General features: G+C 35.2%; 1 protein-coding gene across 5 annotated transcripts in view; it reads right to left on the reverse strand.

Moving 5' to 3' along the window:
- Positions 1-26,493, reverse strand: part of TTC7B (tetratricopeptide repeat domain 7B) — a 137,234-nt gene that overhangs the window by 58,587 nt on the left and 52,154 nt on the right. For all 5 annotated transcript variants that reach the window (XR_014585278.1, XM_083838843.1, XM_083838840.1 and 2 more), the window contains 8 exons: positions 23,264-23,327; positions 19,537-19,674; positions 14,966-15,049; positions 13,733-13,837; positions 12,323-12,440; positions 12,068-12,125; positions 8,300-8,372; positions 6,759-6,919 (listed from right to left, as the gene is read on the reverse strand). Coding sequence is in view for 4 of the 5 variants with exons in the window: in XM_083838843.1 (XP_083694969.1) it covers positions 6,759-6,919; positions 8,300-8,372; positions 12,068-12,125; positions 12,323-12,440; positions 13,733-13,837; positions 14,966-15,049; positions 19,537-19,674; positions 23,264-23,327 (801 nt within the window). In the remaining variant the exon portion in view is untranslated. The remainder of the gene's footprint in view (positions 1-6,758; positions 6,920-8,299; positions 8,373-12,067; positions 12,126-12,322; positions 12,441-13,732; positions 13,838-14,965; positions 15,050-19,536; positions 19,675-23,263; positions 23,328-26,493) is intronic.

Raw genomic sequence — 26,493 nt, forward strand, 5'->3', positions numbered from 1 at the left:
TAATTTGAGTATTTGGTTTTGACAGATGCCCTTTTAATGCTTGCTGTGTAAAACTGACAACTTCATAATAGTCAATTCTGAAATAACTATATGATCATCAAAACAAAAGATGACAAGCATATTTTAATAAAGGATTTACATTAAATGATTTTACATGCCTCACTTCAATCATCATGATAATTTAAGTAAGTAAAGAATTTCAGAGAGGTGTCTGCTGCAACTGCAAAGTGTATCCTTGCACAGTCAGTCTACTTTGAATTTTCAGGAAAGTTTTATTATCAGGAAAGATGTAAATATAAACTGAACAAATTAATCTTATTTCCTGGTCATTTCTTTTGAATTTCTGTGATATTGCTACCCAATCAAATTTTCTCTCCTTATCCTGAAGCCAGTTTCCTCTTCCCCAATTAATCACATCTGTTCCTAATTTTTGTTTTAATTGTCAACAATTGAGAATTAGTCTCCATTACCCAAGTCACATTTGCAAGCTAACAAAACAAATAATAAGAGGAGGTTACCAAGTACAACTATCCGCGATGTGTTACTTCAATTGTTTTTTCAGCTGCTTCTATCAGTCCAGTTCCTTTAGGAAATCTAATGAACTGCATCACTAGATCACCAACACTGGCAAAGGAGATCAAGAAACCAAATCTAATCTTTGTTAAAACACTTGAAATGCATCCAATTTAACAATAATAAAAAAATCTCCTAAAGCATTTCTCAAATCAATCACTAATAATACTAGAAGGTGTGAAACCTGATCCAAAAGATTCAGAAAAAGTGACAGGTTTCTCTAGTGCCTAAATAAAGCAGAAGCAGAAGGGTAATCTCTTCCAACTTTGGTTGGACAAATCCCCAGTATTGGGAGGCCCATATACATAGGAACACAGATGAAATAAAAACAGACAATTCAGATGGCTACTAGAAGCCCGACTCTCAAACAGGCAAAAGATACAACAAAAACAGCCCTCAAATCCCAAAATAACAGAATGTTCTGGAAACCATGAACAGGTATCTTCACTGTGTATTGGATGGCCTCCACTGCAACCTTTAAAATAGGATTTCCTATATATTTATTCACAGAGCGGTAGCATTGTTTCTTTGCAGACAAAAAAAGTAGTCAGTCCCATTACTTTTGGTGGAGGTGTATTTATACATGGTGTATGCCATCTTATGAACTCAATGTCCCTAAGAAAATGTAAATCTGTAAACTATAATGAAGATAGTTTCTGACTGAAGCCAGAACAAATATTATATTATACTTGAAAACTGTGGCAGCCAGCTCATGGCCCAAACTGGGACTCCTTCAATCAAGTTCCAGAGAAGTATATGCAGCCTAGCAATGCCTAGCAAATATAACAGTCAGGGATAATACCCTGAGGCCAGTGACCAATTTGTTACATAAAGTAATATCTACCTATCAACAATGTCCTGTTTAACGGACCATTCTGTAAAAGCACATCATAACAACTAATGTAAAAGAAAAAAAAAAGATGGGCCTAGCAGAAAAAGAAAAATCATAAGCAACTGACACTGTCTTTCAGTAAGAGAGGTGACACTCCCACTATAATTAGCATTGGTGCAGCCTCACCTGAAATACTGTGTGCATTTCTGGGCTTGGCAATACGAAAAGGATATTAAGGTTCTTGAAAGCATCCAGAGGAAGGCAAAAAACCTCGTAAGATGTGTCCTGTGAGGAGAAGCCGAGAACACTTGGGCTGTCCAATCTGGAGAAGAGGAGGCTCAGAGGCGTCCTCGTTGCTCCCTGCTGCTCCCTGAGGAGGGGAAGCGCAGAGGGAGGCACCGCTCTCTGCTCCCAGCACCCGATGGCAGGGCGGCAGGGAACGGCACAGAGCTGCGGCAGGGGAGGGTCAGACTGGGCATTAGGGAAAATGCCTTTACCGTGAGGGTGGTCAGACACTGGAACAGGCTTCCTAGAGAGGTGGTTGGTGCCCCGTGCCTGTCAGTGCTCAAGAGGCATCTGGACAGTGCCCTCAGAAATGTGCTTGAGCTTTTGGTTGGCCCTGAAGTGGTCAGGCAGTTGGACCAGGTGATCTTTGAAGGTCTCTTTCAACTGAACTGTTCTATTCCGTTGATGAGTAAATTCAGGACTTACGCAAATATTTCTGAGAACGAACCCATTTACTCCCAAGACAGACAAGATAAAAAATGAAACGAATTTGAAAAAGCATATTGTCAGAAGTTGACAAGGGTGTATACACCGACCTTTTCACAGACATGACTTTGGCAAGGCCCGTAGACTACTACTTCTTGTCTAATCATATATTACTGCCCTTTTCTCAAAGATTTCCCAGTGTTCTCTTTATCAAGAAAAAAGAAGTGCAAACTCATCCAACGCCACACATAACAGTGCAGCTATTCCCCAACTTTGGGAAAACAGAATGGTGTAATCTCTTCCCTCTAGTTGATAAATACACGCCTGTCCCACAGAACAGCAATGCACGTACCATCATACACTGCATGTACCAACAGCTCTTCTGTTATGCCTACCTGGACAACAAGAAATGAGTTTGTTAATCAACAATCTGAGGGGAAGGTTAATAGGCTATGTGATTCTGGGAAACCTACCATAGCTCAGAAGAAATACTTGAAGGACATGAAGGAAAAGATTTTAATAATTTTCAGTAGAGTGATACATCGGCCTGATGCTTCTGTGAAAGATTCTTGGAAGAAAACAAAATCCATCGCACTTCAACAAATGTAAATGTTTAAACTGTGAACTCAGTCTTCAGTTGTCTTCGAACCTGCTACCATATGTCTTTCCTTTTTGAGTGTACTTAACATTAAAATAACATGCTTACACTCCTCAAATAACCCATCTGCTGTTCCCTGCTTCTCTTACTTCAAAAGCTTGTCAGCTGCTATCCATTGCAGTTCTCAAGTTTCAGCATACAATTAGCTATTAATATTCATTATATATTTTGCCTAGTTATGCTAATTTCAGGCACTATACTTGTCTTTAACTGCCCCAACACTTGAAATAATGACAGAGAACTCTTGAAAAGCTATGATGAAGAAACAGTATCAAAAATATTTCATTAAGAAACATAACTCTGTCTCTTTTGGCTAACTATGAAGTAGGGCAGACAAAAGTGTTATTTCAAGATTTTATACTATTCAAAAAACCACTAAGATATAGGCTCCTCATCACAAGTAGGTAAAAGGACAGGGAAGGGTCATGGAAAGGAGTTCGTAAATAAGGCTCCTTAACACAGCACATGTAACTATATTATATATATTGCACAAGATACACAAGCCCAACATGAATCAATGCTTACTTATTTCTCAATCTTCTCCCCAACCCTAAAAGCATTAAACAAAAGCAGATCTGTTCACTGACATTTGTTCAAAAACAAGACAATACAAAGATTCCCAAGAAAAGTTTTCAAAACCCTATAAAAAGGCAGAAAGCTCTTAACAGCTGAAGGATTTGATTTACTTTCAAAATGCTCTCTCCCCAAAAACTATTCTCCACTTGTCTATTTGACAAGTGCTTATCACCGAGTGTCCAAAGCATTTTGGCTTTTCTCTGTCAGCTGTCAACACTGTACAAGACAGTTTAACTCAACACGTTAGCCATAAAACATGACTATAGCCAATTTATGACTGGAATCCTGCATATCTAGGCACTGCCTTGAAATAACTGAGCATAGCAGTTATCTTGGGTCTTGATAATGAAATGATCTCTGAGAATTGTATATGCTATTGGTTTCACTGCAAAGATGCACTTACCACAAGTAGAGCTCTGTAGCTGGTGTTGGTGGAAATAAACTAGCAGAAGAAAAGCATCCCCAGGTATCAATGCAACAAAACAAGCACAAGCTTGCATCATCTTGAATACACCTTCAGACAGTAATGCACACCTCTGGGACTGCTTATACACTCAGAGCAGGCAATCATTAGATTAAAATAAATAAAATTCAAGGCAAACCCAAGCAGCAAAGAACTCACCTGCACATCTACACCCTTACAGTTAACTACTCTAGCACTTTAGGATATATTGCGGCTCCTTCCTGCCTACTCTCCTTGCTTTCAAGGCAGCGTGTCCTTGGTTCTTTAAGAGGAACATCTCTCCATATAGTGAGAACACAGTCTACCATATAGTTTGATGGTTAGGATTCCGTGCTTCATCATCTGTGGGTTTAAAATCTGTCAAGATTAAGAGGAACTGAACTGCACATTTATACTACAGGGACAAGTTGTCTAATGAAATAGGGGAAAAACGGTGTAACTTTTGATGAGTTCAAATGCCATTTGACTGGAATGAGATCAAAATCGTGCATTTTGATTATTTCTGGAAAACACTAATACATACCTTTTTCATTTTTACAGGTATATTACATTTTTTTTTCCAATAGTTTGTCCCCATATTTTTTAAGTTCTCAGAGCAGATTGCATGTTTATGCTTACAATATAATGGGCAAAGGAAGAACAATCAACTCTCCATTGAAAAATAAAGCTATATCATGCAATTAACAGCACAGTGTGACTTTTGATGATTTTTTCCACTACTTTACACTATGATGGGACAGAGGTCTTTCGCTCTGAGAAATCTTTCTACTTAGTGAACTAGGGATATTTGGAGCAAAATCATTATCTAATCAACTCCATTTGTTTAGCAACTTTCTAACTCTATAGCACAGAAAAGTTAACTATAATTCAGTGTATGATGGTATGCTTACAGTGCACTTCAAACACTGAACATGAAACAACTCTAGGAATGTATCAACTTTTAAAAGATTAAAAACTGACAGGTATTTACTAATTAACTACAACAGAGGAATGCTTTAGAGCATCGATTTCTCAGTATGACTCACAGTGTGTTCTATGACTTCCTTGCAACCTCTGGCATTTTACAAAGATATAGTGTTAATAAAGTTCTGAAAACTTAGATTCTTTTCACCAAGAAAAGCAAAACAGAAAGAACATACAGTTGTGAATAGGCCAGGACAGCACTCACTGTAACAATGCATTTACAGCATGCAGAGGTATGTGGATAATAGCCATAAAAGAAATAGGAAGAAAACTAAATCATATGCCTTATGTTTTACTTTAGTATTTGCCAAGTACAGAGGTCTATTACACTGTAAAGCTACTGAGTTTTGTAAAAAAAAAAAAAAAAAAAAAAAAGAAAAAGTGAGGTAATTGATTCTGACAAATGAAGAGAATACCAAGACATAACTGAAAGATAAAAGACAAAACATTATGATATTTGAAATGTTTACAAAAGCCAATAAAATACCAAAGACAAATAATCAAATGTTTCAGTATATCCCAAAATTAGTAAGCCTTAGAGGAACACACAAGGATCTCTTCCCAGCCTGCTAGGAAGTACCATGAAATCCTACTCTTTAAAGAAGCTGCGGTATAAAAAATAGAATCAACAATACAGTAAGCATTTGTGTTTCACATTTTATATGCTCATACACACATGCTGACAACTATTTCAAGAACACCAGATATAGTGTGCAAGAACAGATTGTAAACTTGAGGTTTTGCTGATAAATCTTTACAAAAATAATCCAGCTACATGAAGGAGTCAATCCAAATTTATCTTATTGACCAGATGTGTTTGGCTGGCTGTCAGCATCAATTGCAGAGCACACATAAGAAATCTCAGTCATATCCTCGACTTCCCTGGAACCAGCATCAATTTGACAGCACCAAAGAGAAGACTCTAAAAGACTGCCTAGAGATGTGCCTTGAACTCAACAGTTGTACATCTGATGGAGATTCCTACTGCCAAGATATTTCTCTCCGGTTCCCTGATCTGCACAAGCAGGTTTAATGTAGCACACTGTATCACCACGGTGTTTGTGTTATGTAACAGGACTAACAATGCAGAACCACCATTATGACTCATGTCATTAATATACATGCTTTACTAGAAGTACCAGAACTTCAGAAAGATCAAAACAACTCAGGCAATACATTTAACCACAAAATGTAGATAAAAACAAGTATGGAAAGGACACGAACCATACTTGAAAAACCCATAATTATCTATCTTTCTAATGCTCATAAGTCATTTTAAACATTTTACCGAATGATCCTTTGTTTTTCTATTAAAACAGAGAGAAGTTTCAGATATACTTTTTCTAGATCATTAATTATTCTGAGAGATATAGCAGCATGTTCTTTGCCATGTATGTTCCCACTAAGTGGCAGAAGATGAACCAAAAAAATTAGATGGCTGATACTTCTATTGCCTTTCAAACCAGGATTTACTGACAGAGATCCATCAGAGATCTGAAGAAAGCACAGACAGGTTTAGGAGAACTGTTAGATTGTTCTCAAATCATGAAGCATGTGTGGAAACACCTAAAAAGAACTCAGATTCCATACAACATGCACAGAGTTATCTGTAAGATGGGATCAATCTTCCCTGTAGTAATGTCCCGTTTATCCTTCTTAGAACATTGCATAAAAACAGAAGACAGAAAAATACTCTTAAAGCATATAACAGGGAGAAACCATCTAAACAAGCAGTATGTGGAAAAAGACAAAATAAGATCAGCTATCCAGCTCTAGTCTCCCTTCCAAAACCAAATACTTAATCACTATTTAAAAAGCCTTTAATAAAAATCAGACTTGAATTAAATGTCAGGAGGAAACAACACTGAAAAAAAGTTTAAAAATAGACCAATTTCAAATCAATCGTTTCTCAAAATGAATGATACAAGAATCTAAGAAAAATATGAGAGAAAGCACAGAAAGCAAACATGACATTCACTCACATAAAATTTTCTGGATATTCACTCAAGGCCATATCAATGATATTCAAAGCATCATGATAGTGTTTCTGGGCTGATAGCAAGAGCGCAAGGAGATGAAGAGAGTTGGCATCATCTCCTTGTAGCTGTAGAGCCTGACGAACATAACCCAAAGCTTCTGGTATCTGATTAAAAAAAACAAAAAGGAGAAAAAGAGAGCACCACTATTAGAAGTCTTTCTTATTACTTGATTACATGTACTTAATGTTTTCACACTGTTCACCAAGATAGACTCCTGTAGAAGACTATTCATCAGTGTAAAAATAGACTTGATGTTCTACAATGATCTGCAAAAATTAAATAATATATTAACCCTGAAAAATAAGATGGAAGTTTTAAAAAACAGTTCCCCTCAGTCTTTTAAAATATTAACTTACAGATTTTTTTTCCAAATACTGGTTGTATTTCTCTATGATTTTGAAAATATTTTAATTGTAATACATTAACTGAAACATGCAGCTAGACTGCCACAGTAACTTTTCTTCACATGGAATTTCATGATCTCCCGCATTACATGTATGTCTGATCAAAATAAGTACGCTAAGTGTTAAAACCAGGAAATTTAATTGAGTAATAGAAGTTTGGAATTCAGAAATACAGTCATAGTCTGCTACTGAAAAATATTAAGTGACGCTAAAGGGACAATCCATTCCACTCTAACTGACCTCATCCACCATCTGTGCTATTCAATAGCAATGAAAAGTAGTCACTTAGATTACGTAAACTACCGTGGCTCAAAACTACTTCCTGAAATAAACTTGACACAGAAAAAGGCTTATCATGACATACACAAAGCAGCTCTGCATTATACTAATTCATCTGATATATGGTAGAATTTGTACCTTCAATACATATAACTATATAATACACAGCATATTATATTATATATTACATATGCTAGGGTAACGGTTGGACTTGATGATTTTGGAGATCTTTTCCAAACTAAATGATTCTACAATTCTGTAATAACTGTACAAGTTAGATTGCGCTCTGTTCTTTTTCATAGCTTTAAAAGATTTTCCAATTATAGTCTTATTTTGTAATTTTGTTCGCAATAACCAAATCTTCTAAAAGTATTCAGAAAAGGCATGTATCTTATCAGATACTGAAGACTTAAGCACTGTCTAGATTGTTAAAGACTAGATTCAAGTGTCCCACTCTCTTGAAAATCCATAAACAGAGATCACGTATAATAGGTAAAAACAGGGTACAAAATTGACTTTGTTACTCTCTGCCAAGCACCATTAATGATGAAAAACATAAATTGAATGTCTTATGTCTTATTTCTGATCCTTGGACTGCAAATACTGTGGCAGAAGTCTGGAGAAGTATATAAAACCAAAGGTGTTCAGAGAGAATATATCCATATCTTTTTCATATATATGCATATATGCACAAGGAAAACCACAATTTTATTGAAGAAATGATCATCTGCATCCACCAACAGATACATGCTTTAATGTTCATATGGCAATGTGAGGTTGCACTTCTAAAACAGAACTAACCTGTCTGGATATGGCAAGCTGCAGTGCCAAGTAAAAAGCTGCCAGATGATCTGTTGGAGACAAACTGTGAGCCCTGGAGAAAAACAAAAACAAAGAAACAAAACAAAAACAACAGTATTTTTTTCTCCTGTTAATACAGGTTATACACCCCTACAAACATATATATATTCATGTATACATATTTAGATCTCTTCACTACATGTATACTGATATTTTTATATACCTGGTATTCATTACAGTGACTTCTCCTGTACTTCTCAATCATCTTTGATTTAAAGGGAAGCATTTGGGGTCATATAAATGACCCAAAGTATCATTTTTTTGGAGAAACGAATTATGTAATTTTAGTATAAGTTTTTAAAATGAGCAATACAAAATGATTCTTTAATTAAAATATACTCCTAAACAAAACTATATGTAACTAAGTTTTAATAAACTTTCATTAAGCAGAGATTTCTTACATATACACACAGAAAAAAAACACATCAATGTGCCTTCAAAGAAAAGAATGTTGTCATCTGCACAAGAAGTACCCAAGCAATCACACTGTCCCTGACCAGGATGGTTCTGAAGCACAGAATTTGAAGAGGAAAAGTAGCTGCAAAGTAGATCTGAATTTTATTTATTCTTTAGAGTCCTAAACTTTAGGCACATTCTCAGCATACTGAGCCTCCTAGGAAGCCAGCTACTTTCTGGCTTTGAGTTTCTTCGAGACTTAAGTTAGCAGAGTATCTTGATATGTGGCAATGTAAAAGAAACCTGTGCTCGATGGCTTTATCACAGCAGTACAGCAAAAGGCAGCATAAGATCTGGTTCATCATGTAGCTATGCTTGAAGGTCAGATAAAGAACTTTATGCTGATTATTTTTTATAAACATAACTCGTCCACAAAAATGTTGAGCTTCCCAATAACAGCAGTGTTTTACACTTACTCACTCCCAAAATGTTGTTAATTCCTGCTGTTGCAAATAACCCCAGTTACCAAAACAAAAATAACATTTTCCCACATTTTTATTAAATTTTGTTTGTTTCATTTGGATGTTCAGGTCAAATGCACATAATTTGTCTTGTTCATATTGACACAAATCCCACAGAAAAAGTTCTTGCAATACACTGTAATACAGCCTTTCCCGTGCAAGATAAGGTTTTGTTTGTTTGTTGGTTGTTTTTTTTTGTTGTTGTTGTTGTTTTGGTGGGAGGTGGAGAGCTTCAGCATAGACAAAAAAAATTTATCATTATACCCCAAAATGATGTGTAGTAAACACTGGACAGTAAGAGTGCCACTACATTTAATCTATACTTGATGCATTCTTTTAATGCAGGCTCAGGTAGAAATAGTGTACAATAATCATCTTCAGAACATCTAATCAGTCTTCTTCATATGGAGCAAACAAAATTAACCTTTAATTCATTACAATCACAAAAGGAACCTTCTTCTTCTGACTGGTGCAATTCTGTCTTCCCAAGTCCAAAGAGACAGCTCCATTAGTTTAGCAACTACTCCAACACATATCAATGTAGCTTAAGTTAGTAGGGGACTTTTTCATATTTTATTGAACGTAACTCTAAATTCAAAATTAGAGTCAAATATGAAACCCTAGCAGGGTGTAGGAATTTTCATTTGTTTGTTTTCTGTTTTTTCTTTTTTCATCTTTTATCTTGGAGAGTACTGGTTCAGTCACCAAGCTTCAGCCAGTGAAAGAATAAAGCTGTTACTATCTATCAAAAATTTGGCAAGTTCTGTGAAACTCTCCAATTCACACCGACCACATGAAAAACACTGAAAGTCTTCCAAAAGAAGTTAGCGAAACAAACACCCCCTCAGCAGTGTGCAAAGATGGCAACAAGTGCCTTCTCAAATGGCCAATGTCACAAAGTGATGGCCTTGAAATTTGGCATAGAAAAGGGTCCCCGCACAAAACTGTACTTCTTCAGACTTCTGTTTCTTCAGGAATTGGTCCTCTAAGTAAATGATTTAAAAAGAAAAAAAAAAAAAGGAAAAAAACCCACAAAATCGAAACAAAAATAATAAAACTTGACAGATCAGAATACTGATCCCAGTACAATTGCTTGTTCTATAAACTGCGTAGGAGATGAATGGAGAATTTCAACTTCCATCTCCTGAAAAACATTTATTTTTTTTAAAGAAGCGTGAGAGGAAAATGGGCATGATTCTGGTAAGCTTAGCTTTGTTCCCACTCTGTGTGGGAACAAATTTTAGGTAACATCCTATACCTAAATCATCAACACAAGCAACTAGCAACACTATGAACTACACTGCAGCATATTCCCAGTCTAGCAGATTTATCAGACTCCTTTTGTGAGTCTCTGTGAACACAAATGGGGAAACATGTTAATATGCAAAACTATCACCTCACAAAACATACTTTCTCCTTTCTCAAAGGAGATAACTGTAGGATTTTAAGATGCAGAAACTACGTTCTCTTCAAGGGCCAAACCATTCTATTCAAGATCATATGTGGAATGTAAGCTACTCATCAGTAATATCGCTAGCAGCAATATCAACCATATCAACCATTCACTAGAGTTTTCAAAACATACACCCTATGTATTACTAACACCTTCAAAAGACACTTTAATTAAGTCTATGTACAAGTTAATTCTAAGAAAAGACAGCAGAAAGGATGAGTATATAACTGAACACCAATACCCTTGAATGTGCACTTAAAAAATACTGAACAGTGTTCCTTAGGAGGTTGTATGAACTAAAAAGAAAAAAAAAAAGAAAAAATATAACCCACATACACAATGAATCACAAAGATGATGCAAAGAAAGCAGATGTAATTAATCCCCATGTCCTCCAAACTTTCTGTGTATACATTTATATTTTGCTAGTTAGCACAAATATTTCAAAAATCCACATCGCTACAAAAGTAAAGTTCCACTCCATCTAAATAGCTAGAGAACATATGCAATGATTTGTTGAAGAGTTGCTAGATATGTTTTTAGATGTCAGCTGGCACCTATCACTGCTCGGAAGTCTTTGAAACCGAGCAGTTAAGAAGGCATCAAGAGGTTTATTGTTCAGTTGCAGAGAATGAAACATAAAAAGAGGCATAGTTAAATGTTGCAGCTCTTCTGATGGTTATGCCACCAATATTTGTTTCTTCTGTAATTAAGGTAAAGATGTTCTCTTTCACCTGTTTATCATTTGTAGAGTCAAACTCTTGCGAATGAACTATTGTTACCTCCAACAGCACTACTACTGTGTAAGGCATGTGGAAGATGAGGCATTTGCAATGTCACTGCCTACACCATTAAAGCTCCAGATAAAAATAATTTTCTTCTCTGGGCTTACAACCTGAACTTCACCCCTCAACCACAGCAGCAGGGCTTTGATTATCATTCTGCCTCTACTGGCATAAATAATGATACCCTGCTATATAATCTGATCAGCAACTACCTCTTCTAGAAATGCTATCACATTGAACCATTACTTAAAACCTTGCATCATACTACTATTTCGTTCTAGATCAGAACAGAATCGTCCTCTAAGCAAATATTTTATACTAGACAGTAACATAAATGTCTTTAAAATGAAATAAAAGGAAATCCTTATGAATCAATTTAGATATTTCTGGCAGAAAAAGATGAAGCGAATGTTGAAGAAATACATTATGTACTCATGAAGGCAAACTCCCAGAGGTGAAATCCTCATTACAGTCTTCTACAAGTCCCTTTCTAACACATAATAAAGCTTTTCACTACACAGGCAGAATTAAATGAAAAGATTAACACCCACTCACCTCTGAAATGCAAGAAGAGCCTTTCTCTGTAAGACCTCTTGCATCCCTCGCAAAGATGCTAAAAAGGATATATTTAATCAGTGATATGCAAGATCAAGAGATTTCATTCCACATGCTCACTGAACTAGTGTTAATATATTGACTAGGGAAAAAGGCTGCACACAGAAGTTTTAATATGAAGTCTAGTATTCTGATAGGTATCCTTTTTTAGGCAACATGAGAATTTCCAGATTTGAGTGTTTATTCTTATCTTACCATCAGTAGCCTGCAGACTGTAAGTCAATCCCAGTGCCAAGTAGCCTTTTGCTTTGAACTCAGACGTTTTGTCTCCAAGATCAACAACTGTTTTGGCAAATCTTTCTGCTTCTTCCAACTGAAAACATTATAAAACATCCATATAAGTCTAAAACTAGCTAAAGCTTAATGAGAAGAATGCACAACATGTGTGTTATGCTCACTGAATCTGTTGAAATCTCAGTCATAATCACTTTTAGGACTGCTTCTCTTTCCATTAGACTTAGTTTTCTTGCTAAGTTCACAGTATGGAATGCAGATTTAAGAATGCTGAAGCACCCACAGTTATGGTTGAAATAAATACTGGTACGAAATGCACAATTACTGTGTTTTCACCTTTTTCTTTAAATTAAGAAGGCATTTCTGTCCTATATATGCCATCTACCATTTTTGCATTTCATAGTTAATAAGAGTTCTTGCCCCATGAAGTATTTCTTTAAGAAAAATCAATTACAAAAAACATGGTTCCAAGCCTGCAAAGAGTATAGCTATGCAAATCCCTGCATCACATACAATATTGCTGAATGTATGCAAATTCATGAAGAAAGAAACTTGTAAAAGATCAGGGTTTAACTGCATACCCACGCTAGCATGCTATTCAGCAATCTAGAAAGAAAATTAAATAAATGTTTGAATCCATTCCAGTAAATGTAAATGCTAAGTATAGCTAGCTACTCCATATAGAGTCAGTCCATAGGGAGCAATTTACAGAACTAGGATCTATATTAATTACTAAAACTACTTTTGTCAGCCTCAACAAGTCATATTTCTACTACTGCACTATTTTCTCAGTTTCTGATTGTGACTCTTCTCATTCTTTTTGAAACATTCTTTTGAAAATTACTTATTTCCTGAAAATTCATATTATGATCTTCAACCACCTTAATGTTTTTTGTATAGATACACCAATTTCAAGGATATGAATAATGCAATTCAGGTAACACTTTTGCAAAAGACACTGCCCCTACTAGGAATTCATGAACACCAGCTGTCTCCAAACATGGTATCAGTGGAAGAGTTTCTCAAAAAGAATGAGGGATTTGTCCCATTCACTTCCCAAGCTAGTTATTTTCTACAGACATCAGTTAAGTTTTTAATCTCTGTATGCCAACAACATTTCAATTTCTAATACATTCTGTCTTAGATCAGTACAAAGATATGCCATGTGGATAAGCTTAACCGTTGCTGTCAAGTACTTTAAAGCCATGCAGCTGGGATGTACATGTGCATACACTTATCTGTACTGTGTTTTCTGTGATGATCTTATGCATGTAGTCACTGACCAAAATTATTTGCTACATCTCTACACCAAGATTTTGTTGCACTTTAGTCTCAGATCTTGCTGAGAAGACAAACAGTGGCAAAGCTTACCCAGTGGAGAGATCCCATACAGAGCTTTGCAGCAAGGAGTGGAATAGTTGCATCATCTGGTTTCAAACGTATACATTCCTTCAAGACTTTAACAGCTCGAGCAGACTGTTAAAAACATTTTCCATTGAAATTACTAAAAACATAAATACGTTTCACAGACACAAGATTAGTATTTCCATTTTCTGCTTTATTTTTCCCCTACGTGAAGGAGCCATTACTGAACATTTTGTTGAAAATTTGTCACAAGAACTCTTCCCATAAAACAGAAGAGTTTAGCCACTGCCGTAGTTATTCTCCCCCTATGAACTATGATTAAGAGTCCCAGGCGAAATATTTGCTCAGAATGTAATCCCAATGGTTCATAATTCAGAAAACAGTTTTGAGACGCATTTAAAAACTTTGGTAGGCCTGTGGGCTTCCATTACATCAAGGAAAATGAAAGAGCAGAAACAGGAGATGGTAATCAGAACAAGCTATGTTTTAGTGCTCCTTGGGAGTTACAGCAGCACATAAGAACAGTAGATATGATGCAAGACATTATAACAGACTGTCATTGCTCCTCTTTTTAAGTTCATTTTCCTATATCCAACTGCAGTTTAAGAGAGTATTCTAAATGAACAGAGAACGACAAGAATCAAGCACTTTAAGAATCACTATACTTCAAAAAATAACTTTGGAAGAAAATAAATCATTCCTTTCCCCCCACACTGAAGATAAGCAAGTTATCTCTACTGTGAATGATCTTTTTTTAAAAAAAAAAAGCATTTACATTATATAATGAATATAATTTATTTTTCATAATGTGAGATGGAAAAGCAAAAGGAACTGTAAATAGAAGATTGTATCTAATAATAAAAGCTGTTAGGTTACAAAAAATTAAAATATTTTTTATCATTTTAATAGCACAGTACACACAGTCTCAAAGACAATAATAATATGATAATAAAGACAATAATAAAGACAGTCAAATTCTCAAAGAAAAAAGAAAAAGAGAAGCACGAATTGGCATTAATTTGTACCTAAAAATAGCATTTGTTCATCAAAACAGCATTTGAACATAGATTTTACTGGAAAACATGATCTAGTGTAATTTGTATTCATTTAGCTTAGCTTGAACTTGTTGGTAAGATAGTTCTTGTTTCAAAAACACTACAGATGAAAAATTATGGAAGTGCCAAATATTGTTATCAAAAGCCAACAAAACAAGAATTACATCAAAAAATTAAGACTTACTTTTCCTGCTGCCATCAAGGATAATGCAAATTGATACCAGAGATGGAATTCTTCAAACGCAAACTTCATGGCTCTTTCTAAACACTATTTTTTTGGGGAAAAAAATTCATTAAGGGAACATTCTTCAATTGTTAAGATATACTAGTATAAAACTCTTACAGACTAACATCCAAACCACATGTAATCAAAAATATGAATTATTCAAATAAGTGAAAACAGCTGCCAGATTGTATATGGAGGGGAAAAAAGAATTGAACAGAAAATTGATTTCCCATATACTATACTTACATACTCCTACTGTCCTATTCAGTCTGAGAGAAGCAATGATAAATATCAGTCAGCTTACTCTTAAATGAAGGTATCTAGAGCAAAAGCTCCAAAAGGCAAGAGAAGTCTTAAATGAAAAGAAAGATTGTACACACACATTCTTTAACTTATGAACACTTGTCTAGCAATGGCACTATAAGCACTTATCAATACCACTTAAAAGTGGAGGAGGAGAAAGGTTGATCTGAGAATATTATTTCTAAGAATTTTAACTTAGCACACTAAATACTCTGCTGAGATTTTCTAATTTAATAATTGAATTCCAAAAGGAAATTCACTAACTGAAATTAAATATATAACACTGGTGTTTTGTGCTAATTTTGAAGGTTTCGTATCTGCTGTTGTCAGTAAGAATTATTTCATTTTGCTATGCTCTTTTTTACTTATCAGGCTAGCTCTAAGGAGTTGGAATACTTCTCTGGATTAAACTGTTTCAGCAATTAACATTCTCATCTGCAATGTGAAATTAATGAAGCAGCTTTTCTGCTTTGATAGCTATAATGTATAGGTTAAATTGCAATACCATGAATTTTTTTTTACATTCAAACTCAGAAAGCACAGCCAGGTATGTAGTGTGTTCCCAAATAATAACAGGAGCTGAAGCAAAGAATAGCGCTGAAGATGAAAAAAACAAGTATGAGAAGTGCATTATTTGCAATGTCTAACTAACGTCTACTACAATTTTTCCTACTACACAGAACCCAGTATCAAGGCTATTACTAAACAGAATTTTTATGAAATGCTTATACAAGGACTGAAGTTTCTAAAAACAAACCCTTTCTAATACTGTTGCAAAAAGTTCATCATCAGACTGTATGTGTAGCAAGCTGATTAAATGTCTATTAAGACAACACAGGACTTAATTCCCCATTAAACTTTTTTAATTGTTTGAAGCAAAAAGATCACAGCAGAAAACAAATAAATTATATGAGAATACATTTCCTATTACTGTGGATACTTCACAGAGATGCCTACATAAGGCACGCTCCTCCATCTTCACCGACAGAGCTGGCAGAAGACAAGAGCTGCTAAATCCATCTCTCTCTCCAATGATTAGTGCAACTCTGGTTCTAACCTGAGTGCCTTTAAATGGAGGATGAATTCAAGCTTCCATTTTCAAATACATCATTTTTCAAATACGACTCACTCTACCTGTTTTGATATCAGTGTTTTATATAAGAATTAAGTAAAGAACACTGACCTATAACAGCCATATAGTCCCAGAGACTCACACAAGTAAGTGGCACATGGAAAATTAATACAGTCAAAATATGTTTATAACTTTTTAGACCACCTAATGATGTTTTTCCCATTTATATATATATTCACATATGTATGCATATATGAGCATTAATTATATAGAGTCACTGATTCACAATTAGAAAAAGAATTTTCTAGGCCTCACTTAATTAAAAATTACTTGTCCATTCTAACTAACAGAAAATACAGAAGTTGGAGAAGTTGATAATAACAAAACAAAAAAAAAAAGTATAAGAACACAGAACACAAGGGTCTTCAATTGTAGAGCATTCTAGAAGTTTCAATGGACTAATTAATAATCCATATGCTGTTCAGACTCTAAACCAATGATCTATATGCTGATGACTGCTGTTCTGAAACATCTCTCAGAAGTGAGACATGGCCCTGAAAAAGTGAGAGCAGATATTGACCTGATGGAGAAAACCTTATTGCTAACACCCTGTGATTCCCTGCACATTTGGCAATTCTGCCAAGTACCTCTCTCTGACTATGCTCACAGTGTGGCAGTTACAAAAATAAATACTTCAAGTGACTGTCTGTCTTTTACTGTGTTTAACATCCACTCTGGAAGTTCTGCATATACCTTTATTTAGAAACAGTCCTTCTGGATGGTACTGGGAGGCTAAAAACGAGAAGATATTTCATCACATATAACACCTTGACATCCATGGCCTGTATCTGTTCTTTTCAGAGTTTGTCTTAGAAACACATTTAACCCTCTATTTTCAACTGGTTTGGTTTTCTTCAGGGAACTTGAGCGAAATGAGGATGACAATGACAAGGAGGAAGTAAGAAAGAGCCATATAGAATTCTTCCCATTTCTCTGATTTATGGTGCTTCCTGACTGATCTTAGAGCTTTGAAGGTCTTTCCAGTGAATAGAAATTAAATAATTGGTCTCACCAAATGTTTAAGTTGTGCTCATCTTGAAATAAGCTTGCCAACACTTAAAAAAATTAATAAAACTTGATGCGAATAACAGTAATAATGTAATATCCGTTACAATTGAAACCAAAACCAAATCCATTATTCCGGCCACAATGTAAAGATACCAGATAAGAACTACTACTTTGAAAGAAATGACTGGAAAGCACCATGAACTGTGAATACTAATTCTGAGCCTGACCATTTAAGGAAACAAGATCTATTTTTTTCCTTAACTGTTTTGCCCAGAGAGGCTGTGGAGTCTCCTTCTCTGGAGATATTCAAAACCCGCCTGGATGCCATCTTGTGCACTGTGCTCTAGCTGACCCTGCTTAGCAAGGGGGTCGGACTAGAAGACCTCCAGAGGTCCCTTCCAACCTCAACCATTCTGTGATTCTGTAATTGTAACCCAGGGCTACACACCCCCTGCCCACTTGGTAGGTTAATACGTAAAAAGGAAAGGTTTCACCAACACTGTCAGCTGCTTAAAGAAGAAAGAAATCAGAGACATTTTCAAGTGTGTTTTTTCTTTCCTCTAAATAATTGTTAATATCTACCCTTTAAACAGTTCTGGATGTAAAATATATGGAGATTTGCCTCCCACAGCTTTCTTTGATGCAACTGCCTAAAGCTCCATGAAGGTGACGGTGTCTGTACCAGCAAGTAAGTAGAAATTTTCCCAAGTTATATTGTAGAATCAGAGTTTTGTATAAACTTTCATGTTCCTTAGTTTCATTTTCTAGTATACTGATTAAAATTGACTTGTATGCACAACTTGCATCTGTGAAATATTTTCAAGGGGAGAATACTCTAATTCAGAGCTTAATATCACAGAAGGTATGGATTTAAGAATCACTATCAACATGTATCAGTGAAGAATTAGGGTTTTACTTTTACCTAATTAAAATAGTCCTTTATTATGGTAAAGGAATGTGATTTCTTAACAAATCAATCCCTGAATATGCCTTCTTACCACACATGCTAAAGTATTCCTTCCAGATATCACTAATTAATCATGGTCATCGACAGTATCCTGCTGCTGGGAGAGCACTGTTTTGAGCAGCAGAAAGATCCGCTCTGTCCAAAGAGTGGCTGAGCAGGTTGTTTCTCAGATTTAAAACAAACGGACAAACAAAAAACATTTTTAACAATACTTGAAAATTTCCTGAAGTACTAAGTTGCCACAGTCTAACAAAATACACCCAAGATGTGGAAACGCAAGACATCTGAGACAGAGAACACACTTTCCTACAGACTGCAAAAAAAAGGTAATACACTCCCCCTTTTTTCAACTCCAAAATCATTTTACAAACTACTACAAATTTGGAACACTCCAAATATGAGATGCACAAAATGGTCTTGTTTCAAAATAAAACCTCAAAAATCCTTTTTCTAGATATTAATATTGGTAATCTATTCATTAGAAAATATTTTAGGTGGGAAAAAATCTCCGACCATTAATGTTTATCTCTTATTACAAACACACATTAGTAGACTCATGGCAATATATTTAAATGAGCACAGTTAGAAAAATTGAGTTTGTATCTTCTAAGCTTTGAAAGGGAAATCAGAAGCAGAAGCAAGTAAATTCTCTAGACCAAAAGAAACAGAAGAATCAAAAGAAAAAGGTCTATGAACATTCAAAATCTTCTTGTTTTTCTTGTACTACTTCAGCCCTGCTAGTTTAGCTATTGAAGTTCACGTCTCTGGCTGTCTCAAACTCTTCCATTCATTCCTCAACAGCTTTTATGTTTTGCTTTTCTTTCCTGCTGTCTCTGTTTAATGTGCATCTTTTTAAGCAGACCAATGTCTCCCCAGCTAAAAAGCATGTGAACTCCTGTGCCACTAAACATTTCTCACACCTTTCACCATTTCTGTGCTTGACTGCCTTGAGTCACCTGTAAAAATTCAGACAGCAAATGTTTTTGGATGGAAAGTATCTATAGTAGTCAGAATGACAGTATCCTGTACTTGTCTAGCCCTAAAGTACTAAGACAACTAACATGATTAACAGAAACAAACAACAAAGACGCAGTTGAATATTCACTACTACGGACAAACCTCTGAGAGCATTTCATATTGGCCTCTTCTTCCCAAGGCTATAGTAAGTAAATCATATACTACAGATGCACTTTGCAAACTGATGATACGATCATTTTTGTGTTCTGGTATTCTGCTCAATACGGCATCACGGTTAGCCTGAAACATACACCAAAAAGAAACCAAGTCAGCCACTGTAATTAAATCTGGTTTTTTTTTTTTTCTTTTTTTTTTTGCTCAGGTAACTACTGTTCTAATCAGACTGCCACTATATGTTTCTATATGGATCTATTTTTAACTGCTTGATTCTAACTACATAAACTACATAACATATACAATTATGAAAGTTCTCAGAAACGCAATAAAGCATGGTTTTAAATATTCATATTCATCTTTTAATTTTTTTTTGAAGGCAAGTAAAACGTATGATAATGATCTTCAAATCTCCTATTCTGTCTTCTTGTAAAATACAGCAAGCAAATCAAATTTTTTTTGTTTTCATAACGTTATGCGACTACCTTCTTACTTTCATGTAGTTATCTGCCCAAGATAACCACACAATCACCTTCAGGAATTATTAGTGAGAATGAAAACTGTCCCTGGTTCCAAGCACAGGTCCAGAATCAGCTCATGTTTGCAATAAAGCTTCACACTTTCAACCCTGTTCTGTGAAATGCACATTGCAAGCCTAAGTCCTTAAACATTTCCTTTTGAGAAAGTGTAAACTGAACTAGACCTGGTTAAATGAATTGACTGTGTTCACAGAGAAATCCTGTTAAAGAGCAAAGAATAAAATTCAAGCCTCCCAGTAGCTAAGATTACCTATACTCAACTACTCAGAGTATCTTCTTTATTTGTAGATTTGGTGATATTTACATAGTAGTATTTGTGCCAATGGGAACATACCTGGTAGTTTTAACACAGAAGTTAAAGATCCCTCTCTCTCTTTGCCCTCTCCTCCCCTTTTCATTTGGGCAGGATGTGGCCCCCTTAATACATTTTCCTTTCCTTTCCTTTCCTAGAATCATAAAATATCCCAAGTTGGAAGGGACCCATAAGGATCATCGAGTCCAACTCCTGCCACCACACAGATCTACCCAAAATTTATTTAAAAACTATTTAAATATATTTAAAAATTATTTAAAAATACATTTATTTAAATAGACTGAATTAAATTTAAATAGGCTGAATTAAAATGGACAGCTTGTTTTCCCCCCTTTTTAGAGGGGAGGAATAACATACATTAAGCACCAATAAATTGCTTCTCTGCTTTAATAGGATAACATTTTGAGCTCCGATCATACTCGAAGAATCATTAAAATCAGAATAACTGAATACCAAAATATTTTTTCAGAGATGCATGGAGCATAAAATTCATAGACATTTCAAGATTTATCAACTGAACAATCCACAGCTTGGTTTGTAAACACACACCCCCACATACACCCCAAAACAGACATTGCACTTTCTTTTGATCAAGAAGCCTTTGGCTTTTCCTTTCTACACTGCATAAATATTTAGTCAGCTTCAGGAACTTCTTCCTTTTTAACTCCATGTTTAATCACTGTTGATTTAATTCCTTGCAAGTACAAAACAAGCTATGAAACAGCACTTCTTGTGAAACAACGGCTGACAATGCCAAAGTAGTTTATGGGAGAGGATGCCTTGTTAAGTATTAAATATGTATCTGAACAGTCATTTTTTGCCTTCATTCACCTTCCAACCTGAACCCTTCGGTGATTCTGTTACTTATAGCTCAGCTGACATGCAGCTACATATACACCCACTGCGACTTGAAGATCTCAGTCCTTCAGATCCTACCTTTCTATTCATTCCTGCTTAGGTAAGGAAAGGCTCGTCTAACTTTGCAAGTGTAACAGCTAGAATACAAGGACGTCTTAAAGTAAGTGATGGCAGAGTTGCAGCTGACTTTCCTCGTTATGTATGACAGTACACTGTAGCAGCAGTCATGTGGCTAAATGACTATTTTGTACTCTGAAATGTACCTATAAGAGAATTAGAATACTTAAAAAGCACAGAACTATCTTTCTCAGAGCATTTCTTTCATAAATATTGCAATTTAAATCTTACCTATCAAAGCGTCCATTCCAAATTCAGAAATTAAGGGAACTCAATGTGACACATAAGTGTCGTTTATAATCTACTGTCACGATTCAATTTTCTGAATATATGTTGCACTAGATATAATCCAAATAAGAAGTTACGATGTTAGAGTGCATCACTTCCCTGAAATTAGCAGTATGATCTGGGGCTTATATACACATAACAATTTGATTATTTTTATTTACACAAAATGCCACTTATATGTCAGATTTCCATTTTGTTTTCCAATATTTACTTAAATAAATTCACGAAGGACAAAAGTCTTGAAGCATTGTTTATGTTTTTACTAATTCCCAAACAAGCAAGAGATCATACTACATTGATAATACAACTCCATCTCTAAACAATACTGTTTATTCAATCTTCTGTAATCATTCTCATTTCTTAGCCAAATATTGGTTTCAAAATTATAAGTCATGTATTACTTCTAACTACTACAGCTAGCAAGAGTTAGTATGCACTGAAGCTGAAGTAAGACCTCTCAACTCTCAGGAAGATAACTCACAAAGACAAGTGTGTACCGATGAGTAGTTTTATGGTTTAAAACTTACCACCCTTTTGGTAAGGGCATTGTGCAGCAAAAGCAACACGCAGTATATGGAAATGTTTGCTCAGTCTAATTTTCTGGTGATGGATCCTGCCATGAACACATTGCAAGGTAGGTCACTAGGAATAAGGATAGTGGTTTGCACTACTATGTAAGTGTGCAATTCTAAAATAGTTCAAACAGGACATTCACTAAACTGTTCTGATCTTATTTAACTACCAAAACAGAAATTATGCCAGAGTGTAAAAGCATTCAAATCACCTACAGAACTTAAAAGACTAAGTCTTGGTGGCATGTAGCGAGACATTAATATATGGTGCCTGAGATCCTAGAGGTTACACCCCTCCAGTAAGAGACTCAGCAAAGGTTTGAGATCAAGCTTCTCATTTCTGTCATTTGAAAATATGCAACTGACCTGGTATGAGAATGTCAGTACATGACAGCTGATGGATGACTAGTAAAATCATGCTAGAGGAAAAAATGAAAAACTGATAAAAGGCACAAGTAGGCCACTGAAAGGAATCAACTGCTGAGGAAATTAGGAGACTTGAAAAAAATTAAATAATCCAGTAGCAAATGTTGAATGTCAGTATCATTAAAAATAATTTACAAATTTGAGTGACATCTGAGTTCTAATGCACAATGGAAAATATTTTTGGCTATGTTTATTATGCTTACCTAGTAGTCTTTCATTTTGTTTTTCACAACAGAAAGAACTTACATTTTGAGTCTGTCTGTCTGTCTGAATAGCACCCGTTGGTGTAACAGTGGTTCATACCGATAAGAGATGCCAAATCAAAGGACCTGGCTTTGTGTTCACCTGCCTATCGTTTGGATGAGGCTAGGTTCAGCCACTCCAAAAGCAGAAGAACTCCTATTCATAACATTGCTGAACTCATCCTGCTGCCTCAGAAGAACAGAAGCTTGAGTTTCAGAAGTAACTGCCTGCTTTCCTAACAGAAAATGAAACACAGGTCAAAAAGCGAGGCACGAAAAAAATGTTCTGTTTTCATTTAAAAAAGAAAAAGGAGTACACACACACATGCAGCACATGCATATTCACTCTGTTTTACCTACCATAGATTCACTAATAAGCAGCAACAGTAAGGCTTCTTCTGTATTTTCTTGAGGACAAAAGATGCTGTTCAAAACAAGAATTTCATTATTTAAGCAGAAAACATTACTCTTCAGAGTATCTCACACAAATACAGCAACAGTACTGCAAAAATGGAAAGATTTCCAGAAAAGAGAATAAATACTAACTTACACAGAAAAAACAATTGCTTAAAATTCATTTCTCTGCAATACTATAAATTTGCATTTCAGAAAAGCTGGCCAAACACAATAAGAAAACAAAACCGCTACAGCTGTCAGAGTCGAAAAACACTTCCAAATATCCCAAAATTGCACATACTCTGAAAAGTGTAAAAATATATACCCATTATTTCACTAGCTGCTGGCACCTAATACCTGAGCTGATTCTATATCACTGATTCAAAGGTCAACAAGAATCTCTCACAAGAGCAAGGTAATTTTTGTATTTCAGGCAGTATGTGGATAAGTATTTCTATTAACCTTTCATTGGCTATTGTTTGAGAATTGTTCTCCTGATGTATTCAATAGATGTGAATACATTTAAATAGAGCCATGGTAATCTCTGCCTGTTTGCCATCATCCCTCTTACTTGCAAGCCAATAAAGTATTTATTTTCAATGAAATATAATTCCTTGTGAGTTAATATTGAATGTTTGCGTAGGACTAGGCTGCAAACTTTACTACTTTCTCTAAACACTGGATGCTCTCTGAATACTCTTCTACACCAGTGGATAGACAATAGTAATCTGCATTGACTAGATGACCGGTAGGAATTTTTTCTCTCTCAAGTGTTTTGTGTTTAACTCTCCAGCTTTCCTTCTCTAAACTCTCTAAATTTTTTAAATGCACTAGAAACTTTAGTAATTAAATAACTGAAAGGAAATGGAAAGTAAAATGCATCTGGAGTCCAGGGAGTTTGAAAGCAAGGTTGTGAAAGCACTGTGGTAATATAAAGCAGATAAGGCACAAGGGATTATGAGTTGTTTTGTCATTGGATTTTTGTTATTATTATTATTTGTAAAATCAGTAGAAGCTGCTTCTAAGATTTTTAAGAGTATTCTAAATCTTAGAAGGCCTTCTTATTTTTACATAAAGAAATTACAAAGCGCAGTTACACAGGATTAAGAATCACCCAGGACAGGGAATGACGAATGAAGAGGAAGCAGAAAGCTCCCCATTTACCTATCCAGTCTTCGATGCAGAGTCTAGCAACTTGGTAGTAGATCTAATATAACTCACTGGCAATGATTTCCGGCAAGCAGTATAGCAATTGGAAATATTTACTGGGGAAATTACTTCCTCAGAGAACATAGGGAAGTTACCCCAAAGCTTATCAAAAGGAAAGCAAACATTATTTTCTCCTATTTGAATACCTATAAATATTTTGAAAAACTTTGAATGTCAATAAATATTTGTAAATAAGTTAATGCTTGTCTCAAACAGCGAAAATCCTCTTCATGCAGATACTGTGTGGAAAATCCTTTGGCTCGTGTATACAAAAAGCTCAATATAGATGACCGAATTCAGACATTTTTCTGTCTTCCCTGACAGATGCAGGCATGTGAATGAATTAGCTCAACAGTAACAGGGCAGAGCAAAAAAAAGGCAATTGGTATCACAAAATGACTACCAAGCAAAGGCAAACCAAGCAGTTTAACACATCTTCAACTGAGGATAAAGAAAACTGAAGAGGCAGTAACAGAGGCCTATAAAATCATAAATGTTATCAGTCATACACCACGAACCATCCTCAAAAGAGGTGAATTCACTTAATTAATATATAGGGCAGCATATTTAAAACAAAATAGTAGATTTCAGACTCAAATGGTTGGAGGTCAGAGTAATACCTAGGAAGAAGTCTCCTATAGGTCTGTCTTCGTAGTCATCGTCTTAGGTACTTGCTTTTGATCACTGTTGGAGATGAGATACTAGGCTAGCCATGTTGTCTGATCTGGTATTAATCACTTTAATGTGACCAAAGAAAAGCACTTAATTGTTTTGTTGAAACTGTGTAACTCCTTGCTTACATTTCCCAAGAATGAAAGATGGATGAATTACACTGGACAAAGCCATGCTTTTGAAAGGAGGCATGTTTCTGCAGAAGGCTAAGTTGATAATGAAGAACATAAATAAGTTTGAAAGACTGAGCCTTAGAAGCCTGCTGTAAGTATTTTTGACCAAGGAAGCAGAATTGCTAGAAATCTTTGAAGGTAAAGGCTGTTCTGCTTTGTATTATAACGTGATAATGTGGTACGCACCACAATTATGTGGGGTTACTGCTGTATCAAGTACTCACTAATGGAAATCTGCAATAAATGCAGCTAATAATAACAAGGCCACATTCCAGGAAAAAAAAGTTTCACACGAACTATATGCTGTAACAGAGGAACTGACTGTTCTTTAGTATCTACTGTGGTAAGTCAAGTAGTTCTTTGAATGTTTGGGAAAACGTGTGACTCGGCATAAATGATTTCCTTATAAATTACTTCAGAATATTAGGAAAAAAATTTCAACAATATTATGCAGAAATAATTATAGAACAGAAAGTAATCTTTATCCCTTCTTCCATAAACCTTTTGGAGTTACCCTCCAAGTTCTGTAAGCAAGTTTCATTCAGCATATAAGAAATCAGTAAAACTAAGACAGTATAGTCTAACACTGTGAAGATTTTAATTTTAATTGTAGGTTTGTTTTTTTTTTTTTCTTTTTCTTTTTAAATCAAAGGATGGCTGAAAAATTTCTTTGGCACTGAAAGTAAAAGCTAGGTATGAAATACATATGAAATTTATTGGCCTTCATTTGCCCTATGGTGAAAGATGGATGATTAAAGAATTATTTCCCTATCTCGTACTACAGCCAAAATTTATTTTGAATCATTAATTTCTCAAGTTTAAGAATGTATTTAAGATGCATCAATTACACAGAGTTCTCTATGAGAAGCCTTCCTATCTTTCACCATTATAAATTAAAAACGAAACAAAACAACAAAAAAAACAAAGCCAGAAAACCTTACCTAGTGGGGATTGCTTATCTGCGCATTTAATTACAAACACTGAAGTAATTGCATTATTGACCTTATGTTTATGGTATATCAGTTACGAACAAAGAAAGCGTGTGTGCAACATATGCACACTTTTAATTTTAATGATCAAGGTGTATTCACAAACCAGGTATTTCATTTACCATAAAGGCTGGCTGCATGTACAGTTTGT

This window comes from Anser anser, assembly GCF_964211835.1.
Source record: "Anser anser genome assembly, chromosome: 5".
Taxonomy (NCBI): domain Eukaryota; kingdom Metazoa; phylum Chordata; class Aves; order Anseriformes; family Anatidae; genus Anser; species Anser anser.